The following is a 13936-nucleotide window of genomic DNA, read 5'->3' as shown; positions in this document are numbered from 1 at the left end:
CTAGAATGAACAACCACTAGAAAATATAGGGAACAATCTTGCATTGGCAGGAAGATAGACTGGATGATCTAAAACTTTTCCATCAGTAACATCTATTTTGCTGTGTTCCACTGCCAAGCCTGTAATGACCATAGTGTGAATCCAAATGTATTGGCAGTAACTCTGTCACAATGTCAGTCTGTGTGATGAGTTTACCGTTGTAATTAGATTGGCTCCCATCATGATCCATTGCATTTTTAGAATTGTTTTTTTTTTCTTTTTTTATAGGTTGTCCTTAGCTTTCAGGCCAATGACTTTTTTGTGTATAAATTTAAATTAGCGGTTTATTTATAGGACTGCGTTAAAAAACTGAATTCATTATCAGGGGAAAATTTTCATTATGGCCTGATTCTTTCCTTAGAAGATCATCATTGTTGTAGTCTATCTGGAAAATCTGATACATTCAGGTTCCTCTACTGATTTGAATGGACTGGAATCCATAAAAATATGATGCAAATGATGTTAATAGGTATGCTCAGCAATCATTATTTATATATTATTATCGGGGCCTTAGTTTATTGCAGTTTTGCTACCACAACAATTGGCATGGAAGTTAGAGCTAGTCACAGATGTTAAACAAATAATGGCAGCAATACTCACCCGTCTCTTTTTTTTTTCTTATATCCCCTACACTTGTCCTGTCTTTTATTCTTTTTTTAAAAACTAATTAGTGCATATTAACTCAGGTTCATGACCATCTTCAAAAGTGGGGAGGGGAGAGGAAAGGATGGGCAAGAGAGGAAAGAAGATTGAAAGAGAAATAGAACATTGAAATGGCATGGGGGAAATTGAATTGGAGACATTGTGGAAAAGGAAAAGGAGAATGAAGAATAGAGTTGATGGAGATAAGATCAAAGAAAGGGGCAAAGGTATGGAGACATTTAATTTGTTTTAATTAAAAAAAGAAAGTGACTCCCTCTCCAAATTTGTCCTGCAGAAACTTTTCATATTTTTATTGTTAATTTTAAATAATTTTTAAAGCTCACATTTATGCTTTTAAAATACAAAAATAGCACAGCTATGAGCAAGCACTGTTAAACCTCACAGACACTGAAAAACATTTTTAATTAGAAAAGAGTGGGTAAAGTTTCAAAGTCTAATTGAAACCTCCTGCTGGTATTACTATAATAATATTGTGTTTTTTATGGGTAAGGTGCCCCTTGCCAAAGACCTCTGAGCTCCTAAAAAGAGTCTTAAGCAAAACAAAGGCAATAGGGTCTATTAAATGGAACTAAAGTTGGTGCAGACACCAAAAACGAAACTCCTCCCTCTAACTCAGCCCCAAACATACAATTAAATAGCTCTCAGACAACATACAGAAAAACCTCACTAATCTGCAGCATGGGGAGGGATCCTTGGTTCAGATTAATACAAATCTAGGGGCATAGACACTTTTGGTAACGTCACACTCCATTCAAATTGGCACAGGCAACACCATGCCAGAGCCTTGGCTTCACTCCCACCATTCATTAAGGGCATGAAACAAGATCAGGGCACTTAGAGTTCTTCGTATTCCTGGCTCTTGCTGATGCAACAATTGAGGGAACAGCAGGGCTAGGATTTCACTGCGCCTCAGGAGTGCAGAGGCATTCAGTCACCCATCTTGCAGGATCTGGGAGGTCTTTAGAAAGACTGTCACTCTCCCATTTCATCTGTGGTCATCTTTTCCGCTTCTTGCAGCATTTGGACCAGCATCCAGCAACGTGAAAGTAAAGATGAATGCTGCTGCTTTCTAAAGTGAGTGGAGAAGGGAAAGTGGCACTCAGTTCTGCTCCTTCCTCTTTCTCTTCCAAAGTGTGATGGGAAGATGAAACACGTGGGGAGGAGGCAGCTCCATCACAGCCAGTTTTTTAGACTACACCGACCTGCAAGTCCACCTCTTGGAAGACAAATAGGAGGAGGTGGCTTTGAGAAAAATGTGGCAGCAGACATTTTTTAGACCTCCTCACCCCATTCCAGACTATTAGCCATTTATCTCTTCAGTCGTTCAGCAAATAGAAGCAGGTGAAAAGGGTGTCACTAGGAGTAAGTACTGTTGGGTACGTCTATACTACCTGCCGGATCTGAAGTTGCGTATCTTAGTTCGAACCCCCCTCCCCCCCCGCTAGTGTAGCCCAGGCCTAAGAAGTTAAGGGGGAGAAAGGGAGAAAATGAAAGAGGAGAGAGATAGGCAGGGACAACGTTATGCAGGACTTTGGAATTAAAGATGAGGAACTTGAATTTGATGTGGAATTGCAGAAAAGCCAGGAAAGGCAGAAATAATCAGAGCATCCAGGGAGGATGATGTTCTAAGTATCATCTTTTAATGAACAAGGGACTCAAGTAGTAACTCGCAGGAATTGTACAGCAGGGAGGACACAGAGAATATTTTTATTTTATTTTATTTTGATTTGTAAATACAAAAAGATGCTCTTCTGTAGTTCTAGGAGCCTTCTGCCATTCATTACAGTCACAAAAAGTAATAAGCCCCATTCTCAGTTCACATCAGCGAAACAATGTACACGCGTGTAGATTGCATTGAAGGATGAGGACCTTTAAGAGGAGTTGATTCATAGAATTAAACACCTGAAGAGAAAGATCATATAGTCTGACACCTGCACAACATGGAACATAGAGCTTCCCCTAGTAATTCCTGCATCGAGCCCTGGGAATATAACCATAAGTTTTGGAGCCAGGGCAATGAGGAGGACTTTGAAGTCTGTTGTCTGATGAGGGGGCAGGCTGGGTGATGAGAAACTGCCACCTACATTCAACTAAAATCAAATTTCAAGGTAATCCTCCCTTTCTGATTTGAATAACAAGAGGAAAGTGATTTTGGGGCAAAATTATCGATTATCTGAAAATGGAATATTCTGATTGACCAACTTTCACAATCTTACCTGTTCTTGACACTAGCATATACCATTAATGAATTCTTTTATCTAGCTTGTATTAGAGTTAGCAGAGAAATCCTCTGCTAATGTACCGTACTCAGCCATTGAATTGTCAAAGAAAGTAGGGTTTTCCTTTATAAACTTAACACACATTCGACTGGATGTTGAAAGATCAGTTTTTTTTTCATTTGGCACAGCAGCAATGGACAGAAAAGTGTTTCAGTAAATTTTATCATGGGACAGGAATTATACATGAGCATAATATAAATTATGGCTTCAGATTTTTTTATAGCACCCACTAAGTGTATAATTCTGTAACATTTTAGAAAATCATATTATATAAAATTACAATAAGAAACAAATTGCTTTTGCTTTGGAGAGCAATTTTTAAAAAAAATTGAATAGAATTCTTCAAAATTTTGAACAACTTTTTCTAGCTCAAATTTGCCCCCCTAGTGGCTGAGTGACTATGAGTCCACAAGCCTCATGGATGGCCTACCCATTGAGAGTCCATGGTTGTGTGACAACTGAGACTGCACCATATTCTGTGGAGGCACTGCTCCCTCAGAAGCAATTACATAATGTATGTTTTAACATTACACTTCCAGCCAAGTCTGCCCCCTTTGTAGGGGTGGATTCTGTGATGACTTATATAGCTGGCAACCGGATTCTTTGGTTCCATCTTCTGTACAAAGAAAGAAGAGTACTTATGGCACCTTAGAGACTAACAAATTTATTTTAGCATAATCTTTCGTGGGCTAAAACCCGCTTCATCGGATGCATGCAGTGGAAAATACAGTAAGAAGATATATACACAGAGAACATGAAAAAATGGGTGTTGCCATATCAGTTGTAATGAGAGTAAGGTGAGCCATTTTCAGCAGGAGAAAAACAACTTTTGTAGTGATAATCAGGATGGCCCATTGCCAACAGTGTGAGTAACAGTAGGGGGAAAAATTAGCATGGGGAAACAGTTTTTACTTTGTATAATGACCCATCCACTCCCAGTCTTTATTCAAGCCTAATTTAATGGTGTCTAGTTTGCAAATTAATTCCAATTCTGCAGTTTCTCGTTGGAGTCTGTTTTGGAAGTTTTTTTGTTGGAGTAATTGAGTGACCAGGGAGGTTGAAGTGTTCTCCGATTGGTTTTGAATGTTATAATTCTTGACATCTGATTTGTGTCCATTTATTCTGTTGCGTAGAGACTGTCCGGTTTGGCCAATGTACATGGCAGAGGGGCATTGCTGGCACATGATGGCATATATCACATTTGTAGATGTGCAGGTGAACAAGCCTCTGATATTGTGGCTAATGTGATTAGGTCCTATGATGGTGTCCCTGAATAGATATGTGGACAAAGTTGGCAACGGGCTTTGTTGCAAGGATTGGTTCCTGAGTTAGTGTTTTTGTTGTGTGGTGTGTAGTTGCTGGTGAGTATTTGCTTCAGGTTGGAGGGCTGTCTGTAAGCGAGGACTGGCCTGTCTCCCAAGATCTGTGAGAGTGAAGGATCGCCCCTCAGGATAGGTTGTAGATCCTTGATGTTGCACTGGAGAGGTTTTAGTTGGGGGCTGAAGGTGACGGCTAGTGGTGTTCTATTAATTTCTTTGTTGGGCCTCTCCTGTAGTAGGTAACTTCTGGGTACTCTTCTGAATCTGTCTGATTCTTCACTTCAAAAGCTTATGCTCAAATAAATTTGTTTGTCTCTAAGGTGCCACAAGTACTCCTCGTTCTTTTTTCTGATACAGACTAACACGGCTACCACTCTGAAACCTATCTTCTGTACAGTCAGCCAGCCAGGGAAGAAAATGAGAAGTGTTCATGTTCAGACATGGTGGAGCCTAGCTCTTCCTCCTGTCTCAAAGTGTGTGTAGTAGTGATCCTCAAGGATGGAGAGTTGGGAGAGCTAAATGGCTCTCACACAGCCTCACCCTGTCAATTAAAAGCCGTTCTGAGTGTCCAGGGGGCATCTTGCTGCCATTGCTGCCTCACTGTCTCTCCTTGTAGTTCAGGTATGCTGACCTGTGTTTCTAGGATGCTGTGGATCTGACCAATCGCTGTTCTTCTGGATTAGGAGGGAATTTTTTCCAGTGGGCCAAACTGCAGGGTGTCCAGAAGGTTTTCATCACCTGTGCAGCATCATGAAAGCACCTTCTAATTTAAAAAGAGTAAGAATGGAAATTTTAATGGTAGGAAAGACATATAGGAATGTTATCTTTGTTGTAACTTGCCACCAGTATCCATAGGCAGCTGGTGAAAATATTTTTGGGAGGAGTTGAGCCTGCCCCCCCCCACTCACCCCACAGCCATTTCTTCTGTCCTGTGGGTCTGCACCGCTCACTGCTCACAGATTTGGAGGAACCCACCACATCTATGTGCATGCAGACAGCGCCCTCCCCATATGATGCCCCACCCCATCCCGTTTCTAGCCAGAGGCTGATGGGGTGAGCAGAGGGCTGATGGGAACATGGTTTGGTGGAAGCAAAGGGGTTGATGGAGCAGGGAACATGATAGGATGATAGGGTCTGAGGAAGCAGGGGGATGATGTGGTGGAGGAAATAGCGGTACATGATTATTATCAGAGTATGAACATGCCATTTCTTCTGAAGGGAAGCCCTCATGGAGTAGTCAGGAAGAAGAGCACCTCCATGGAACTATTCCCACCCCCTTAGAGCTGTCAGGAAGAGGAACCCTCTCCCAAGTCCCCCTCTCATGAGGTTGCCTTCCCTCCCCATGGAGCAATCAGGATGAAGAGGGCTGCCCCATTGGGGGCAGATAGTAACTTACTCACCTGAGAGCTCAGCACACTCCTATTGGCCTCACTCAGGGTCTCCAGCATCGCATGGACGGGGAGGAAGAGTGACATTGAGCATTTTAAGGTGGTGTTCTAGCCTTACCCTTTACCTTGTTGGCAAGTTAGCATGAGGGAGAGGGAGAAACATCTCTGGGCTTGACTGCCCATGTGTGTGTGTGTTATGGGGAATGGCCACTTCCTGAAGTGCCAGGGCATAGCGCCATCTTGGATTCCAAGTGCAGGAGTGGCACTCCAGAACACTCTGGTAGCAATGTTCCTGAGACTGGAGGGTTTGAGCCCCCCATAACCTTAGCCACCCACCGCCTATGCCAGTATCCAATGCAGATAAAGGTGGTAAGAGCCAGCTTCCAGAGACCCGGATGTGGCTGATGGACTTTTTGCCTGTAAGGAGAACGGAAGACTTTAATCTTCACAGACTGAGGTCCCTCTTTGTACCCTCTTTTCCGCTCACAAAGGGATGGCAAGGGGATTTAGTCGTGGATTGAGCACTACAGGTTAGGCTGAAATGGCTCAATCCCAAATTATTAGTTATTTGGTTTGAGGCCATTTAATCTCACATTATATCCAATAAAATATCTGATTTGGAGGAAGAGTGGAGGGCCAGATAATGCCCCTTCCCACTGTTAAATTATTAAAGTTGTGGCCTGTCACTTAAATCCACCCCTGTGCCCATGTTTCGTTTCACTTGATCAAATAACCAACTGCTCTGAAGAATCCAGACTAGCTGAGTCACTGCTTGTTTGTAAAATGCAACTCTTCTTCCCCTCCAAATGTGCAATAATAAAACAGAAATCAATATTCTTAACCTAATTTATCAAACGTCCTGAAGATACTGATGCCATTTAACAGCTGTAGACGCAAATAAAAAAGCAATATCTCACACCATTAGTACAAAACAATAACATTTTCAGGCTGTGTATGCTATCCACCAATGGGCTGTCAATCATGTTTGCTCTGAAGAACAGAGTGCTTAGGGGCTGTTAATCATGCTGGCTGTGTGAGAGAACACATTAAGAAATACTGTGCCACTATTCACTGAATACAAAAATAAACGTGTATGAAAACAAATGCATATTAAAACAATGAGGAGTCCGGTGGCATCTTAAAGACTAACAGATTTATTTAGGCATAAGCTTTCGTGGGTAAAAAACTCACTTCTTCAGATGCATGAAGTGAAAATTACAGATGCAGGCATTATTATACATGAAGAAAAGGGAGTTACCTTACAAGTGGAGAACCAGTGTTGACAGGGCCAATTCAATCAGGGTGGATGTAGCCCACTCCCAATAATTGATGAGAAGGTGTCAATACCAAGGGAGGGAAAGTTGCTGTTGTAGTGAGCCAGCCACTCCCAGTCCCTATTCAAGCCCAAAGTAATGGTGTTAAATTTGCAAATGAATTTTAGTTCTGCATTTTCTCTTTGAAGTCTGTTTTTGAAGTTTTTTTTGTTACTTTTAAAGCTACTTTTAAATCTGTTATGGAATGTCCAGGGAGCTTGAAGTGTTCTCCTACTGGCTTTTGTATGTTACCATTCCTGATGTCTGATTTGTGTCCATTTATTCTTTTACATAGAGACCGTCCGGTTTGGCCAATGTACATGGCAGAGGGGCGTTGCTGGCACATAATGGCATATATCACATTAGTAGATGTGAAGGTGAATGAGTCCCTAATGGTGTGGCTCATGCGGTTGGGTTCTCTGATGGTGTCACTAGAGTAGATATGGGGACAGAGTAGGCAATGAGTTTTGTTACAGGTATTGGTTCCTTGATTAGTGTTTCTGTGGTGTGTGGTTGCTAGTGAGTATTTGCTTCAGGTTGGGGGGCTGTCTGTAAGTGAGGACTGGCTTGCCTACCAAGGCCTGTGAGAGTGAGGGATTGTTTTCCAGGATAGGTTCTAGATTGTTGATGTGCTGGAGAGGTTTTAGCTGGCGCCTGTACGTGATGGCCAGAGGTGTTCTGTTATTTTCCTTGTTGGGCCTGTCCTGTAGTAGGTGACTTCTGGGTACCTGTCTCGCTCTGTCAATCTGTTTCCTCACTTCCACAGGGGGGTATTGTAGTTTTAAGAATGCTTGATAAAGATCTTGTAGGTGTTTGTCTCTGTCTAAAGGACTGAAACAAATGTGGTTGTATCTTAAGGCTTGGCTGTAGACATTGGATCGTGTGATGTGTCCTGGATGGAAGCTGGAGGCATGTCGTTAATTGGTCAGTAGGTTTAGGTATAGGGTGGTGTTTATGTGACCATCACTTATTTGCACTGTAGTGTCCAGGAAGTGGATCTCTTATGGAGACTGGTCCAGGCTGAGGTTGATGGTGGGGTGGAAATTGTTGAAATCCTGGTGGTGTTCCTCAAGGGCCTCCTTCCCGTGGGTCCATATGATGAAGATGTCATCAATGTAGCGCAAGTAGAGTAGGGGTGCCAGGGGATAAGAGCTGAGGAAGCGTTGTTCTAAGTCAGCCATAAAAATGTTGGCATACTGTGGGACCATGCAGGTACCCATAACAGTGACGCTGACTTGAAGGTATGAGTTGTCCCCAAATCTGAAATGGTTGTGGGTGAGGACAAAGTCACAAAGCTCAGCCACCAGGTGTGCTGTGGCCTCATCAGGGATACTGTTCCTGACAGCTTGTAGTCCAGCCTCATGTGGAATATTGGTGTAAAGAGCTTCTACATCCATGGTGGCCAGGATGGTGTTTTCAGGAAGATCACCAATGCATTGTAGTTTCGTCAATAAGTCGGTGGTGTCTCAAAGATAGCTAGGAGTGCTGGTAACGTAGGATCTGAGTAGAAAGTCCAAATAGCCAGATAATACTGCTGTAAGAGTGCCAATGCCTGAGATGATGGGGTGTCCAGGGTTTCCAGGTTTATGGATCTTGGGTAGCAGATAGAATACCCCGGGTCGGGGCTCTAGGGGTGTGTCCGTGTAGACTTGTTCCTGTGCTATAGCAGGGAGTTTCTTGAGCAGATGGTGTAGTTTCTTTTGGTACCCCTCAGTGGGATCAGTGGCCTGTTGAATGTGGTGTTGGAGAGTTGCCTGGCAGCCTCCTGTTCATAATTCGACCTGTTCATTCTGACTACAGCACCTCCTTTGTTGGCCCCTTTGATTATAATATCAGAGTTGTTTCTGAGGTTGTGGATGGCATTGCGTTCTGTACAGCTGAGGTTATGGGACAAGTTATGCTGGCTGTTCACAATTTCAGCCTGTGCACGTCTGCAGAAGCACTCTATGTAGAAGTCCAGTCTGTCATTTCGACCGTCAGGAGGAGTCCATGCTGAATTCTTCTTCTTGTAGTGTTGGTAGGATTAATTTCAGATTCCAGATTAATTCCACTGCATTATTAGTGGTTTGCTCAAATGTATTTGCTGAAGTCCCAGTCATTCCATTGGATGCCACTTTATTAAAATAATACCTAACCAACCAACCGTGCCTAAGGACAAGTAGCCTTTTCAAGTTACCTTTGGGACAGATATCCTTCCCTTTCTCTATGCAATAGATGGGCACTGATTTTGGCATAAGCGAAGGTACTTTGCAACAGGATCATGTAGGACAAAATTTCTGTGGACTCACCAGTATCATGGGAATTAACAATTAAAGAAATACAGAAAAATTAGGTGAAACATAATGAAGTTTTGGTGAAATAATATATTCTAGAAAGCTTAACTGAACATGGCAGTAGTCTTTTCTGACATTAGAATAATTGACAAATGGGAAGAAAATGAAGTGGCTCTGTAGCCAGTAACATCATTGTTTTATTATTTGTAAATAAAAATATAAGTAATTTTAAGAAATCCTCCCACTCCTTCCATGCTATTTAGTTATCCGTAATTACATGCATTAAAGTGATTTATGCTTCATGTTTTACATAGGCAGCGTTGGTCATTATTATCAAAGAGGGGCTAGTTGACTAGATGGACTAGTGGCTTCTTCCTCAATAATAGTCCCTGTGTTTCTCCATGTTCATCTTAAAAATATATAGGAGGAAAATAACTAATAAAAAGCCATTATACCATAAAATGTTTCTGTTTGTGTTTACAAGTTCAGTCAGTAATGAAGAAACCAATGTCAAAGAAAAACTTGAGTTTTTGGGTTTTTTGACATTTAATAAATGTGCCCTTTTTACCTATTACACCTGAAGAAACAAAGATTCCCTCTGTCATTTAATGGAAGAATTGATTTCTGCTTCTTTTATGTGAAAATAAAATACTCACCCAAAATGCCAAAGTCAGCGGCTACACTGAGAGACAAACATAGTTGCATGTTCATTCTTCAGGAAGGTGACAATAGGGCTTGATCCTGAAAGGTGCAGAGCACCTTCAGCTTCCCAGTGCCCTGGCGGATGTCAAGTATGTCCGTAAATGTGAAAATATAAACACAAGCATCTATTGCTCATGAGCAATACATAATTTTTAGAGTATTATTTATTGTAACTAAGATCTATCTGTATTGATGTTCAATATATGTACAGCATGTTTATCCATTAGCTACTTTATGAGAAGCAATATTTTTATTTTGAACGTTATAAAGTTGTATTTTTCCGGGTTACATAAATGAGGGTGTTTGAGCTGGATGTCCTTTTCAACTTGCAAATTGCATGTAATTTAGCAGATTCATTTTGTTTCCTGTGAAATACAACTAACAGCTTTGGGACAGGTATCCCCTAATTCCTTCCTTTAAGACCTTGTTTTCTTTGATATAAGACCTTGCTTTCTGTGATATAAAAGCTTGACCATACACTACCAAATACTCCCTGAAGTGTTTGAGTACGAATGTTGTTTTATGTGTGGAAAAACAGCAGGGAGTCTCAATTCAGTTCCTCAAATTGCTTTCCTGCAATGCCTTACTAAGTAAGCTAACACTAATATAATTGTAGTTTTGCTGTTTCAAAGACGTTAAATTTGGTAAGCTAGTGCTTTCAGAGCTAATGCTCTTTCTACATTGAGGACATTTTGAAGGTGAAATAAAAGTAAATGTAATTCTATAAGAAAAATATTAAATTAGCTAGAATGATTGTGTGTTTCAAGGAGTGATGGTAGTGCTTTGTACATTGGTACCGAGGACTTGGTGGATGGGAGAAAGGATAATGATGCATTGGAATAGAATTTTAAGGAACATTATACAAAGCAAGAGATGTGATTATTAAGAAAAAGCAATTCTATGCCTGTACAGGTCCTGTGATTAATTTGAAATACTGTAAGTGCCCCGCCAGTTATACAAAAATTGTTTATAATAGCTATTTCTGATTCCTGCCTGTTGCTTGAGTTACTAGAGATGTTCTAGGGAATCTGCTTTTGATCTGTGTATGCTATGATCTAGTACAGTGTTTCCCAAACTTGGGACACCGTTTGTGCAGGGAAAGCCCCTGGCGGGTCGAGCCGGTTTGTTTACCTGCCCCGTCCGCATGTCCGGCCAATCGCGGCTCCCACTGGCCACAGTTCGCTGCTCCAGGCCAATGGGAGCTTCTGGAAGCGGCAGCCAGTATGTCCATCGGCCTGCGCCGCTTCCAGCAGCTCCCATTGGCCTGGAGCTGCGAAACGCGGCCAGTGGGAGCCGCGATCAGCCAGACCTGCGGATGGGGCAGGTAAACAAACCGGCCCAGCTCTCCAAGGGCTTTCCCTACACAAGCGGCATCCCAAGTTTGGGAAACACTGATCTAGTAAACTGAGTCCAGGGCTAGGAATCAAGAGAACTGTGGTCTATTCCCAAATTTGCTGCAGATATGCTGTGTATCCCTAGGCAAGTCATTTAACCTCTCTGTGTCTCAGTTTTCACCGCATATATAAAATGGGGATGATAAGACTTGTTTACCTTTCTAAATTATTTTGAGCTGTGTAGAAGAACAAGAGCTACAGACCTGCAAATTCTTATTATTTATGGTGCCCCTTGTGCAGTAGCATAGTAATGTTACATACATTTTAAATAAAGCTATTTATATAGTTTCATTTCCTTAAAAAGTTCCAAATGTTTTTAAAAAAGACATTTTCACAAGAAAAAGATAATACTTATCATTCATAGAGGAATTTAGGATTGTTTGGGGTTTTTGTACTTTAATATCTTTGTGAGTAGAAGCTGACAACAATACCCAGTATTGCCTGTTTACAGATTAAGGTCTTGATCCCGGTAGTCATTCAATTCACTGCCAGGATTACCAGTAACTTCATTATTCTCAAAATCAGTAGCATAAAGTAAAGGTAGTGAGCATTTGCTAGGATATCTTTAGTTGTAAAATAATGGATACTATTGACAGGTAAATTTTAAGTGTCCATCTCTTGTCATCTGAACAAGTCATCTTGGTTTTACTTTCTCCATCCCATGCTATCATAAATCTTTGTCTTAGATTCTTATTTTGTCAGTATTTTATTTGTCGTAATTCATTGAATATCAGCAAATATATTGTAATATATTTTTTAAATATTACCGACATTTTAGGAGATGACCTACGCATCTATTACAACCTCTTTTTGAGAAATGGGGAGAGGCCAGCAGTTGTTTTGTAAAAAGCAACAGAGGGTCCTGTGGCACCTTTAAGACTAACAGTTAGTCTTAAAGGTGCCACAGAACCCTCTGTTGCTTTTTACAGATTCAGACTAACACTGCTACCCCTCTGACAGTTGTTTTGTGTGGATTATAAAGAGCATATTTAATCAGACTGCACATTGAGAGGTTCTACTGCCTCTTAAATTGTTTTAGAAGAAATAATCTAATTTATCAATGTGGTTTATATTTTAGGGGGCTTTTTCATGTGCTGTTTTCTTTACATGCTAAGGTGAGAAACTCATTGACACAAATAAGAAAATTATTTATGGCACAGTCCTTTCAAATATATGGGTATATACTACTTAGTATTTTTTAAAATCAGTTGCTTAACTTAGTGTAGTTCTGGATTTTCTGAAATCCACTGAAATGCAGCCTGGGTATCTGAAAGGCACGTAGAGTTCTTAAATAGTATCATTAGTGGAGGCAGTAATAAAAAAAAATGCCAGCAATTGTTTTAAATATACCATAAAAACACTTAGATGTCTGAGTGGGTTGTGTAGGTGGTTGAAACATCTCAGTCTGTGGGCCAGTTTCTACTATTTGTGGAGTTACTCTGTATCGTACACTGAGAGCAGAATTTGGTCCTGAAATTTAAAGTTGAAATTACTAATTACTGGTATATATTTCATGGTTTTACAACAGTCGATATTCTGTCATGTGAAAACTCATCCAAAATAAACCGAAAACTAAATATTGTCTTATCTGGTAAAAGAATACTACCTAGAAGTTAGATCATTATCTAAAAACTTTTATTGTAACTCCTGTAGCTATAGTGTATCTTGAAATGATATATTTCCAGTATTTTTTATTTTTAACTGCTGTGTTAATGAAATTGTGATTATTTTTTTTCTTATACATTATCCATGAATTTGATTTCTCAATTTGCTTCCCCCCCCTTTAAGATCCCAGAGGCGTATTTTATTAGAGATCCTCATACTTTCCTCCTTACAAAGGACTTTATTAAGGTATATGTGTTGTATTTGGTGCAAAGAAATCTCTCAAGACCTTAACTGCATGTCCTCACAGGTTAACATTTTCACATGTAACCCCAGCTATTGGAAATAAGAACGGTTATTTGGTTAACTGAAGCATGCTTGAAAGGAGAAGCAAAGCTTGTCTACAAAATACTAACACTTGGATGAGTCTGCAGCCTGAGAGAAGAGCACCCGGTGAATTTTCTGGACTTTTTTCATGGCTGACTTAGGATTTGCTTGCATTGTCAAATAGTGTGTTGACCTATCTCTTTGATGCATATTGATTATGACAATCACTCTCCTTTCCCTGCAGGCCATGGAGGCACAGATACAGAACTTTGGACAGACGCCATCTCAGTTGCTTATTGAGCCACATCCGCCTCGGAGCTCTGCCATGCACCTGGTGAGATATAACTGCTGGTTGAGAATTTATTTCCTTTCAACCTGAGGATCCTTTATAGGTCATAAAATACCTATTTAAGTAACACTTTCTTTTCATGCCCTGAGTTGCCTACAATGCCATAGCCCTTACTCTGTGTAGAAATTGAATGCAGGCTCTTAGACAGCACGGTGGAAGTTGGAATAGCTCTAACTTCCTACAGTCACTGACTTCTGTTGCCCAATCTTGGATTTAAAAATTATCTTCATAAATATGTATTTGCTGAGTATAACTGCATGAAATAAAAATGACTGCATGCTTTTCTCA

The 13936-nt window shown here is 40.7% G+C and overlaps 1 protein-coding gene across 3 annotated transcripts in view; it reads left to right on the top strand.

The window, feature by feature from the left end:
- NBEA (neurobeachin) overlaps positions 1-13936 on the top strand; it is an 817568-nt gene that overhangs the window by 768390 nt on the left and 35242 nt on the right. For 2 of the 3 annotated variants that reach the window (XM_054015304.1, XM_054015303.1), the window contains exons 50-51: positions 13159-13221; positions 13544-13633. In XM_054015304.1, the coding sequence (XP_053871279.1) occupies positions 13159-13221; positions 13544-13633 (153 nt within the window). The remainder of the gene's footprint in view (positions 1-13158; positions 13222-13543; positions 13634-13936) is intronic. The other variant, XM_054015305.1, reaches the window with a different exon arrangement.

The sequence above is a fragment of the Malaclemys terrapin genome, chromosome 1 (assembly GCF_027887155.1).
Source record: "Malaclemys terrapin pileata isolate rMalTer1 chromosome 1, rMalTer1.hap1, whole genome shotgun sequence".
NCBI classification, from domain to species: Eukaryota; Metazoa; Chordata; order Testudines; family Emydidae; genus Malaclemys; species Malaclemys terrapin.
This window is presented reverse-complemented; position numbering and strand designations above follow the sequence as displayed.